This window comes from Dama dama, chromosome 20, assembly GCF_033118175.1.
Source record: "Dama dama isolate Ldn47 chromosome 20, ASM3311817v1, whole genome shotgun sequence".
NCBI classification, from domain to species: domain Eukaryota; kingdom Metazoa; phylum Chordata; class Mammalia; order Artiodactyla; family Cervidae; genus Dama; species Dama dama.
This window is the reverse complement of record NC_083700.1, coordinates 40,051,706-40,064,041: the sequence shown is the minus strand read 5'-3', so window position 1 is coordinate 40,064,041 and position 12,336 is coordinate 40,051,706. Positions and strand designations below refer to the sequence as shown.

The window sequence follows — 12,336 nt, the reverse complement described above, 5'->3', positions numbered from 1 at the left end:
GAGTATACTTTTTGTACAAATTAGGTTTGGAGAGTTTGAGCAGGATTGTGAGAGCACCTCTTGAAAAGAAGAGTATTTATAGGAAACCTAAAAATCCTGAATTCAGAATTTGTTTTTCCTCACTGGAAAGAAAACTAAACCAGAACTGTGTGAATTTGTTGTTTTATAATTGGAAAGACTGAAGTGTGGATTTGGGAGACCACTCACTTAGGGAAGTTGATGTGGTAAGTTATTAAAATTGTTTTGAGTGTCATATAGTTCGCTCTTCCATTTTTTTCTCGAAATGAGTGATTTCTGTCATATGCTTTGATACAGTTCAGAGTTCACAATCTATTTTTGACTTGTTGACAACTCAGATTTCAGTATCCAGCAGCACAAAATGTACTGTGTTTGAAATGCATTTGGGCCATGGCTCAAAATGTTTCTCTCATTTCATAAATGTGGTATGTAAACTTGATTGTCTTTACCTTCATTTCTCTAATCTTTACAAGTGACTTATTATCCTGAGAATAAACCTTGTAGATAAGTCTAAGTAAATAGAACTGTTTTTCTTAACATTAGATATGTTTTATTGAGACTTCAAACATAAATGTTCCCTAAAGAGTGTTGCTTTGTTAAGATATTATCAAACATCCTATTTAATATTTTTTAGGAATTCCTAAGACATCTCATTTGGTAAATTATAGTAACCGTTAGAGTTTTAAAATAAAAATAAATTTCCACTTTTTAGAACAATCCAGAAAATATGAGGTATGGGCAACAGAGCACTGATACTAGTGTTACTGTGAATAGCTTCTCTGAGTAGAACCACTTTAGGAAGACTATAGTAACAAGTAGATTATAATAACAATAGAAGTAGATATAACAGCTATTCCAAGTTCTTATTTTTCTGTTTTGTTATTAATGCCAAAGATGTCAAGAATTTACAGTATTTACCTTCCAAGATATAAATACCTGTTTTAATGTCTCTGCTCTAAAGTTTATAGCTCTTTAGATTAATTTAGATGAAAATTAAGATTACATGAGAAAACATATGACAATGGCTGATCCTTGGTAGAAGTTATTATATGTTTTCATATCTCCAGCTATGCTCTGATACTAGTAAAACCCCCCAAATTGTGTCTGCAGGTTATCCTTTATTCTAACAATACTTTTAAATGCTTTGTGAAAAATGCTTGTTATTTAAAGGACAGTTCAGAGATAACTGATGAGGCAATGATGAGAAGTTTTTACAAAACTAGTATGTGGTCTGCCAGAAACTCTAAAGAGGCTTTAAAAAGAGAGAGCTAGAAAGAAAGAAAAAGAAAAGAGAATGGGGAAAAATTACAAGTGGAAAACATTCCTGGTTTCTTCTTGTCACCATCTGTTCCTCTGGGGGGATATGAAAATACTCTGAGATGTAGAAAATATTTGGGAAGAGTAGAATGGAAAGACAATATTTAAGATGAAAAGTGAAAGTGGAATGAGAGCATGAGTTTCTAGCAGTTGAATAACACCAGAAGTAAAAATAATGATATAATAATAATATTACAGCAACCAAATATTGATACATTGAGCTTTTACTGTATCCATGCACTGGTATAACAGTTTTACATGTGTTAATCAATTTAATCATCATAACAGCTCTATGCAGTACATATTGCTTTTTTCTAGTTTATAGATAAATTTTAAGATCACACAGCTGGTAAATGTCAAGGTCAAGATTTAAACTATATTTTATGTAACTCCTAAAATCTCATTCTTAATCATTACATTTTTATATTTGAAAGCTTGAGTCAAGTGTGAAGTTCAAATGATGCTCTTATCTCTGAACTCTTTACCACCATCAGTGCTATGTCATCCACTCTCTACTCAGTCTTTCCTATTCTGGTTCTAATATTCATCTACATTCAATTATTTTCATGTCCTCTTTGCAAATTTTTCTTCCATTTTTGTTATTGAAAACATTTATTTGGTAATTAAATTCCTCTCCCTACTTTGAAGGCAGCTTATATATGTTCCCTCCTACCTGCCCCATCATATAGACTGCAAAGCTGTAACATTGGATTCAACATCTGCATTGGTACCTCGTCAACTTTCAAGAGTCCAGCTCTCCAGGTCTGATAATCCGCCCAGAGTGCATTGGCTTATACATGCTAGTTGCTTATAATGGCATTTATTTTGATTGGTTGGTGTCTGTGCTAAATCAGTTGTTAAATATTTTGTACATCATTTCTGAAACTATCACTTCTTTGTTGAAAACTGCCAAATCTCTCTTCTTTATTCATATCTAGTGTTTTTTAATACAGTAAACTCAATATATCCTGTATTCACTCTTCAGGGTCCCTAAACCAAGTTTGCCTCTAGATTACACTATGAATAATAATAGTATTGTCATTGTTTTACTCACTAACCTTTAAATCATAGAGTCCTCTTTGATTCTTCCTTTTCTCTATTCCCCTACATTTGATTAGCTACCATTTTTGTATAATTATCTCCACCAAATCTATGGTTGGGCTTCCCTGGTGGCCTCAACAGTAAAGAATCTCCCTGCAATGTGGGAGACCCAGGTTCCATCCCTGGGTCAGAAGATCCCCCAGAGAAGGAAATCCCAACCCACTCTAGTATTTTGCCTGGAAAATTCTATGGTCAGAAAAGCCTAGCAGGCTATAGTCCATGGGGTCAAAGAGTCAACACGACTGAGCAACTAATACACACAAATCTATTGCCTCTCTCCCCTTTATATCAATTCATTATTGCTGAATAACAATAATAACTTACTATGTCTTAGATATCTCTTTGTCGACTAAGTAGTTCTTATACTGATTTAGCTATGGAACAATCATTCAACTACAGTTAGCTGGAAGGTCAGCTCACATGATTGGAAAGGCTCAGGCCACTTAAATCTCTCCATGTGGTCTTCTATCCCAGTTATCACACCACAATGGTCTCAGATTTTCAAAAGATGTGGAGATGACAATCAAACTTCTGACTGTTTGTCTCTTGTTCGCTGATATCCCTCTGGACAAAAGAAGTTATAAACCAACTCCATAATCTATGTAGGAAGAGATTCCACAAAAATACAGATACTGGCAAATGTCATTCATTGGGTGGCACTTATTGGTACATAGTCTGCAATTTTTATTTTTACTACTAAAATCCTAATTCAGATTTTTCATCACTACTCTGTTTTACTACTGCATAAGTTTCTATCTTTGCCTGTCCATTCTCTTTGCCTGCCAATCCATCTGCTATACTCCAGAAACTCTAATCATGTTACTTTCCATTTTAAAAAACAAGCAAAACCTTCTGTAGCTTCTCATAGTTTTCAGAAGAAAGTATGCTTGCTTCTCCCTGACTTTGCAAGACCCTCAATATAATTTTACTAAGTCCTCCACCACTTCTAATTCAATGTTCTATAAAACTATATTAATTTCTTGCTATTCTCCTTGCCCAATTCCTACAATTGATACACATTATTTCCCCTTATTTTAAAACCATTTCACCTTATCTCTTTTCATTAAAATAAAACTGATTCTTAAGGGCAATTTTCAGTCAGTTTGGTTCAGTCGCTCAGTTGTGTCTGATTCTTTGTGACCCCATGGACTGCAGCACACCAGGCCTCCCCTTCCACCAATTCCTGGAGCTTGCTCAAACTCATGTCTATCAAGTCGGTTTTGCCATCCAGCCATCTCATCCTCTGTGATCCCCTTCTCCTACTGCCTTCAATCTTGCCCAGCATCAGGGTCTTTTCCAATGAGTCAGTTTTTTGCATCAAGTGGCCCAAGTATTGGAGTTTCAGCTTCAGCATCAGTCCTTCCAATGAATATTTAGGACTGATTTCTTTCAAGATTGACTGGTTTGATTTCCTTGCAACCCAAGGGACTTCAAGAGCCTTCTACAACACGTCAATTCTTTGGACAAACCACTTCAGCATTCTTGTGTTAAGGACCCCATGAACAGTATGATAAGCAAGGCAGTTTTACATTCCTCTATTCCTGTCAGTCACAAAGGATTTTCATATTAATGAAATCCCAGAACACTTTACTCGTATGTCTCTTAAGATAAAGATTATGTCTTTCACTTTTTTATTGTTATTTGTATTTGTGCATGGACTTGTCCTTTCTCAGACTTAATATGATAAAGGTGCTACAATAGTGCTGTCCAATAGAAATATAATGAAAGCCACATATGTAATATAAAAATTTTAGTAGCCATATTAAAAGAGGTAAAAAGAAACTGGGGGATTTAATGTTAATAATAAATTTTATCTAGCCTAGCTTCCCTGGTGGCTCAGATGGTAAAGAATCCTCCTATAATGTGGGAGACCTGGGTTTGAACCCTGGGTTGCAAAGATCCTCTGGAGGAGGACATGGCAACCCACTCCAATATTCTTGCCTGGGGAAGCCGCATGGACAGAGGAGCCTGGCGGGCTATATAGTCCATGGGGTCACAAAGAGTCGGACATAACTGAGTGACTAAGCACAGCACAATGTATCATAAAGTATCTCAACATGTAAACAACATACAAATTAACTTTTACATTCTTTTTCATACTAACTCTTCAAAATCTGAAGTGTATTTTACATATATAACATGTTTCTGTTTCAATTCAATGAGTCATTCAGTCGTGTCTGATTCTTTGTGACCCCGTGAACAGCAGCACACCAGGCCTCCCTGTCCATCACCAACTCCCGTAGTTTACTCAAACTCATGTCCATTGAGTCAGTGATGCCATCCGACCCTCTCATCCTCTGATGTCCCCTTCTCCTCTCGCCTTCAATATTTCCCAAAATCAGGGTCTTTTCAGATGAGTCAGATCCTGGCATCAGGTGGCCAAAATGTTGGAGTTTCAGCTTCACCATCAGTCCTTCTAATGAATATTCAGGACTGATCTCCTTTAGGATAGACTGGTTGGATCTCCTTGTGGTCCGAGGGACTCTCAAGAGTCTTCTCCAACACCACAGTTCAAAAGCATCAATTCTCAGCGCTCACCTTTCTATAGTACAATTCTCACATCCATACAAGACTACTGGAAAATCCATAGGCTTAACTAGATGGACCTTTGCTGGCAAAGTAATGTCTCTACTTTTTAATATGCTGTCTAGATCAGTCATAACTTTCCTTCCAAGGAGCAAGCGTCTTTTAATTTCATGGCTGCAGTCACCATCTGCAGTGCTTTCGGAGCTCAAAAAAATGAAGTCTGCCACTGTTTCCAGTGTCCATCTATTTGCCATGAAGTGATGGGACCAGATGCCATGATCTTATTTTTCTGAATGTTGACCTTCAAGACAACTTTTTCACTCTCCTCGTTCACCTTCATCAAGAGCTTCTTTAGTTCTTCTTCACTTTCTGCCATAAGGGTGGTGTCATCAGCATATCTGAGATTATTAATATTTCTCCTGGCAATCTTGATTCCAGCTTGTGCTTCTTCCAGACCAGCGTTTCTCATAATGTACTCTGCATATAAGTTAAATAAGCAGGGTGACAATATACAGCCTTGACGTACTCCTTTTCCTATTTGGAACCAGTCTGTTGTTCCATGTTGAGTTCTAACTCTTTGCTTCCTGACCTGCATACAGATTTCTCGAGAGGCAGGTCAGGTGGTCTGGTATTCCCATCTCTTTCAGAATTTTACACAGTTTGTTTTGATTTACAGGCAAAGGCTTTGGCAAGTCAATAAAGCAGAAATAGATGTTTTTCTGGAAATTTCTTGCTTTCTCGATGATCCAACGGGTGTTGGCAACTTGATCTTTGGTTCCTCTGCCTCTTCTAAATCCAGCTTGAATATCTGTAAGTTCATGGTTCATGTATTGCTGAAGCCTGGCTTGGAGAATTTTGAGCATTACTTTGCTAATGCATGAGATGAGTGCAATTGTGCGGTAGTTTGAGCATTCTTTGGCATTACCTTTCTTAGGGATTAGAATGAAAACTGACCTTTTCCAGTCCTATAGCGACTGCAGAATTTTCCAAATTTGATGGCATATTGAGTGCAACAATTTAACAGCGTCATGTTTTAGATTTGAAATAGCTCAACTGGAATTCCATCACCTCCACTAGCTTTGTTCATAGTGATGCTTCCTAAGGCCCACTTGACTTTGCACTCCGGGACATCTGGCTCTAGGTGAGTGATCACACCATCATGGTTATCTGGGTTATGAAGATCTTTTTTGTATAGTTCTTCTGTGTATTCTTGTCACCTCTTCTTAATATCTTCTGCTTCTGTTAGGTCCATACCATTTCTGTCCTTTATTGAGCCCATCTTTCATGAAATGTTCCCTTGCTATCTCTAATTTTCTTGAAGAGCTCTCTAGTCTTTCCCATTATATTGTTTTCCTCTATTTCTTTGCATTGATCACTGAGAAAGACTTTCTTATCTCTCCTTGCTATTCTTTGGAACTCTGCATTCAAATGAGTATATCTTTCCTTTTCTCCTTTGCTTTTCACTTCTCTTCCTTTCACAGCTATTTGTAAGGCCTCCTCAGGCAACCATTTTGCTGTTTTGCATTTCTTTTTCTTGGAGTGGTCTTGCTCCCTGTCTCCTGTACAACTTCATGAACCTCCATCCATAGTTCATCAGGCACTGTATCAAATCTAGTCCCTTAAATCTATTTCTCACTTCCACTGTATAATCATAAGGGATTTGATTTAGGTCATACCTGAATGGTGTAGTGGTTTTCCCTACTTTCTTCAATTTGGAGTTTGCCAATAAGGAGTTCAGATCTGAGCCACAGTCAGCTCCCGGTCTTGTTTTTGCTGACTGTATAAAGCTTCTCTGTCTTTGGCTGTAAAGAATATGATCAATCTGATTTTGGTGTTGACCATCTGGTGATGTCCATGTGTAGTCTTGTCTTGGTTGTTGGAAGAGGGTGTTTGCTATGACCAGTGCATTTTATTAACCAAACTCTATTAGCCTTTGCCCTGCTTCATTCTGTACTCCAAGGCCAAATTTGCCTGTCACTCCAGATGTTTCTTGACTTCCTACTTTTGCATTCCAGTCCCCTATAATGAAGAGGACATCTTTTTTGGTGTTAATTCTAGAAGTTCTTGTAGGTCTTCACAGAACCGTTCAAATTCAACTTCTTCAGCATTACTGGTCGGGGCATAGACTTGAATTACCGTGATATTGAATGGTTTGCCTTGGAAACGAACAGAGATCATCCGTTTTTGATCTGTCATTTTTGAGACTGCAAGTACTGCACTTCTGACTCTTTTATTGACTATGATGGCTACTCCATTTCTTTTAAGGGATTTTTGCCCACAGTAGTAGACGTAATGGTCATCTGAGTTAAATTCACATATTGCAGTCCATTTTAGTTTGCTGATTCCAAAAATTTCGACGTTCACTCTTGCCATCTCTTGTTTGATCACTTCTAATTTGCCTTGATTCCTTGACCTAACATTCCAGGTTCCTATGCAGTATTGCTCTTTTTACAGCATCAGACTTTACTTCCATCACCAATCACATCCACAACTGGGTGTTATTTTTGCCTTGGTTCCGTCTCCTCATTCTTTCTGGAGTTATATTTCCAGTGATCTCCAGTAGTATATTGGGCACTTACCGACCTGGGGAGTTCATCTTTCAGTGTCCTATCTTTTTTGCCTTTTCATACTGTTCATGGGGTTCTCAAGGCAAGAATACTGAAGTGGTCTGCCATTCTCTTCTCCAGTGGACCACATTTTGTCGGAACTCTTCACCATGACCCATCCGTCTTGGGTGGCCCTACATGGCATAGTTTTGTTGATTTAGACAAGGCTGTGGTCCATGTTATTAGATTGGTTAGTTTTCTGTGATTGTGATTTTCAGTCTGCTGCCCTCTGATGGAGAAGGTTAAAAGCTTATGAAAGCTTCCTGATAGGATAAGACTAACTGAGGGGGATATATTTCAAGGGTTTAATAGTGAAGTTTTCCTTGTGGCTACCGTATTGGACATTGCAACTCAAATATTCTATGAGAAACTTTGATGTAGTACAGAAAATGTTGACTTATGTTAGGACGATTATCAAATTTCAAGTTTGTAACTTATTATGTGGGTCTGAACAATGTACCTGGTCTATCTGAGCCTTAGTTCCTTTATGTGTACAAAGTTTCTGCAATGATTAGAGTAGACTGTATTATACAATTTCTGACATAGTGTTCATTTATTAAAAAAAAAAAATCAAGGTAGAGACAACCCAAGCTACACCAATGTCTTGCACAGTACCTGAATTTTAGAGTCTGTATGTTGCAACCATTTTTTGATCACATAAGCCATTATGCTATTTGTTTTGCAAGGACCATTAACTATGAAGTCTACCCTTAAGAAAATCTGTTCCAGAATGATGGCCATATAAATACTTACTTTTTACAGTAGAAATCAAATATCACTTAATAATATCATATAAGTTTAAAAACTATCATACAGAGTAGTCCTACCTAACTATCAAGATAAGCTTCACAAAGATGCTTTATGCATCTGAAAGGCAGCATAGTTACTAGGTATTCAAGGGTGATGGAAGGGAACTTGAAAGTACTTGAAAGTCATGAAGAAATAAAGTGGCTTGTAAAATATGAAGGAATTTTAGTTTTTCAATGGATGGGTGTTAGGGACTGTGTGTTTGTGTTTCACTCCACCACAAAATTCAGATGTTGATACCCTACCTCTTCTCAGTGGGATAATATTAGGCAATGACAACTTTGGGAAGTAATTATGTTAAGGTAAAGTCATGAGAGTGAAGCTCCCCTGATAGAATTAATGTCCTTGTAAGAAGCAAAAAAAGCGTAAAATTCTCAATGGTCTACACTATGTGAGGATACAAGAAGGAAATTGGCCATCTGTGAACATGGAAGGGGGCTTTCACCAGACACTGGATTTCTGATATTTTGATCTTGGGTTTCCCAGACTCCACCAATGTGAGAAATAAATGTTTAATTATAAGCTATCCAGTCTATGATATTCTTGCTATAACAGCTTGAACTAAATAATAATTTTAAAAAAACTTTGGACACAGAGATTATTCACAAAGTGGGTTGGAGGAAGGACTGAAGGAGAGCACTAGGATTCATAGGCTGCTCTTGGTATTTCCTCCATGAAGCTAGTACTTCTTCGTTTTTCATCTTAGTAAATGGTGTCACCAAATACCCACTTCTTTAATTTTTCTCTTTCCCTTATGCTTGAGTTCTAATCTATCTATAAACCCATTTCACTTTTACCTGTGAAATGTATTCTGTCAGTGCCCCAGTCCAAAATATTTACTTCTTTCCTAGACCACTGAAAAAACCTACTGATCTGTTTGCTGCCATTCTTGTCTTCCTATAAGCCAATTTCTTCACAGCAGAGCAAGAATTATTTTTAAAAGTTAGTCAGAACCTCTTAGGTCCCTTTTTTTGAGCCTCGGTGGCCTTCTCTTTCATTATATTCTATAGGGTCCTACATGATCTGGCCTATTTCTCTTCACCTCATCTTGTTTTCCTTTCCACTTTGCCACCTGCTTTAGTTGTGCTTTTATTTATTTTATCTTTTTAGTGTCATTTGAGTATTCTAAGCTTTTTCCTACTTTGGACTTTTATTATTGCACTTTCTTCTATCTAGATTACTCTTTTTCTGACCTTAAAATAACTACCTTCTTCTAATCTTTCAAATTCTACCTGAAAATCACTTTGTCAAAGGTACCTTCCCTGAATATTCAGTCTAAAATACACTGATGGCGAAATCATTTTCTATTTTATTACACTGTTATTTAATACTAGTTCTTATTGCCATCATACACTGTTTTAGTATTATTATTATCTACTCATATATTTCTTTGTTTTCTACTGTAATGTAAGTTGCTCAAGAACAGTATCTTGTCTGTCTTGTTCATCATTGTATCCTGAATATTACCCATTTTCTTAGCAAAAAAACAGACACTCATTTAATGCTTGTTGAATGACTAGATTAACTTTTTTCCCACCTGTACTATATTCTCTCTAGTAGAATTTCATGTATATTAAGAAGGAAAATGGATGTGAATTCATTAACAGTGTTTTATCAGGTATAAGAGATACTTGGTTATAAGAAATAAGGGGGGGGGGGGGGGAAAGCCACACTCTACTGCTACAGCCAATGCATTAACCACAGGATTTGATGAAGAGGGGAGGGAGGAAGGTCTGTTTTCTCGATTCATGGTCATTCTTCTTCCAAGTGGTTTCTTAAATCTTGGCGCAGAAAGTTAAATGATTAAAATTTTTGATTGAGGATAAAACCAGAATGGAATTGAATAGTCTGTTTTTGTTTTGTTTTGTTTTTGAAACTGAAATGATACAAATGTTTGCAATATTTTGACTGTGAATTCAGTTGACTCCAATTGTTTTTTTTCTTCTGTTAATAAAAGACTTCAGAAATAAGGTCTAATCTTAGCTAAGTAATGCATGATTATGAACTTTATATATATTTTAATATTCTCTCAATGAGGAAAACATTGTTATAAAAGGTCATTTAGATCATGACTCTCCAAACCCCTGGCCATGGACCAGTACCAGTACCAGTCCATGGCCTATTAGCAACTGGGTCTCACAGCAGGAGGTGTATGTGGCTGGTGAGCCAACAAGGCCTCATCTGCTGCTCCCCATTGCTCCCACAACTCGAAATACCACCTGTACCATTCCCCACCCCTGGCTAGCCATGGAAAAATTGTCTTCCATGAAACAGGACCCTAGTACCAAAAATGTTGGTGACCGCTGACTTAGGTGGTATTCCTAGGAGATTTTATGGATGTTCTTCATCTGCTTAATGTTATTATTGATAGTTCTCTTCAGATTATGAATAAAGAGTTTGTGGTCCAAATGTTTATTCATGTTAACATTTACTTTGTAAAATATGCTTCTTACAGGAATATAGATAGTTGCTGGAAAGAACACTGACAACTTCAGTGCAAAATGAAGTTCCTTCTGTTGCTTTCAGTCATTGTGTTCTGCTGGGCTCAGTATGCCCCACACACCAAATCTGGACGGACATCTATTGTCCATCTGTTTGAGTGGCGCTGGGTCGATATTGCTCTTGAATGTGAGCGATACTTAGCCCCCAAAGGATTTGGAGGGGTTCAGGTGAGTATTGTTCATTGTATAAATTGCAGACTTTACTGTGCTGAGAGTAAGTGATAGTATCCTCTGTGTCTGAAAGCTAGGACAACATTTTACTTCAGAATTAAAGAACTGTAAGTAAAACAGTTTTCTGAGGAAGAAAAAAATTGAAATTTTTGGCGACCTTGTTTTATTTCTAAGATAATTTTTTTTCACCAGGATATCAATAGTTGCAAAGAAATGTAGCTGCAAATACAAAGATTCAGAAGTAATTTTAGACTGTTGATTAGTTTCTAGAATATTCAATGATATAAAGTAAGCCATAATTTGATACTTATTAAGTGTGTTTTATTTGTAGATCTCCCCACCCAATGAAAACGTTGTGATTACTGACCCTTCAAGACCTTGGTGGGAAAGATACCAACCAGTTAGCTACAAGTTATGTACAAGATCAGGAAATGAAAGTGAATTCAAAGACATGGTGACTAGATGTAACAATGTTGGTGTAAGTGAATTAAAGTTTTCCTTAAACATATTATATAGAAAAATAATTTATCTCTCTTGCCTCTTGTTCCTTTTATGCAGAATAATTTTCATATATTTTGAAATTTTACTTTAGCTATAAATAAATTTTATATTTTAAAAATATAAAATTTAGTTGTTACCTAATATTCAGCTTTTATAATTATTTATATATATGCCATTTGTCCACTAAAGAAGATGAAGGAAAAGTTTAAGGCCAGAAGCTTACTTATAAAGCAAAATAGCAACTTTTAACCCTTTTGCCTGTACACATTCCTGGGAAATACTTTTCCAGTTTTAAATAGGAAATTCTACTTATAATATTTGCTGTTAGGTTCATGTCACTTGTTTCTCCACCCATAATCCTGGGTCTTCCTTCCCACAAGTTTTATGATGATATGTAATTATTTTCTCTTTGATAAGGAGGATAATGACGGGCAATACCTAACTTTATTTCTTCTGATCCTAAATAGATACCAGAAGCTGGCTTCTTTTTTCTTAGGATGGCCCATGTAAATTTCAACAACAACAACAAAAAATCAATAATCTCTCCTGCCTCAACTGATTCTGATCTCCTGCCAATAATAGTGTCTTTGCATTTTTTTTTTCATAGTTTTAGTAGTTTGGGGTTCATTTAATTTATCATGCTCAGTGCTTACTCAGTCATGTCTGACCCATTGCAAGCCTATGGACTATAGCCCGCCAGGCTCCTTGGTCCATGGAATTTTCCAGGCAAGAATACTGGAGTGGGTTACCATTTCCTCCTCCAGGGGATCTTCTCTGACCCAGGGATC

At 36.7% G+C, this 12,336-nt stretch overlaps 1 protein-coding gene across 6 annotated transcripts in view; it reads left to right on the top strand.

The window, feature by feature from the left end:
* LOC133040976 (alpha-amylase 2B-like) overlaps positions 1-12,336 on the top strand; it is a 56,452-nt gene that overhangs the window by 31,902 nt on the left and 12,214 nt on the right. For 3 of the 6 annotated variants that reach the window (XM_061121272.1, XM_061121273.1, XM_061121274.1), the window contains exons 2-3: positions 10,831-11,044; positions 11,379-11,525. In XM_061121272.1, coding sequence (XP_060977255.1) covers positions 10,877-11,044; positions 11,379-11,525 — 315 coding nt within the window. In that variant the 5' untranslated portion in view covers positions 10,831-10,876. Of the gene's footprint in view, positions 1-44; positions 225-398; positions 444-5,638; positions 5,773-10,830; positions 11,045-11,378; positions 11,526-12,336 lie in introns of those variants that run through there. The other 3 variants (XM_061121271.1, XM_061121270.1, XM_061121275.1) reach the window with 3 other exon arrangements.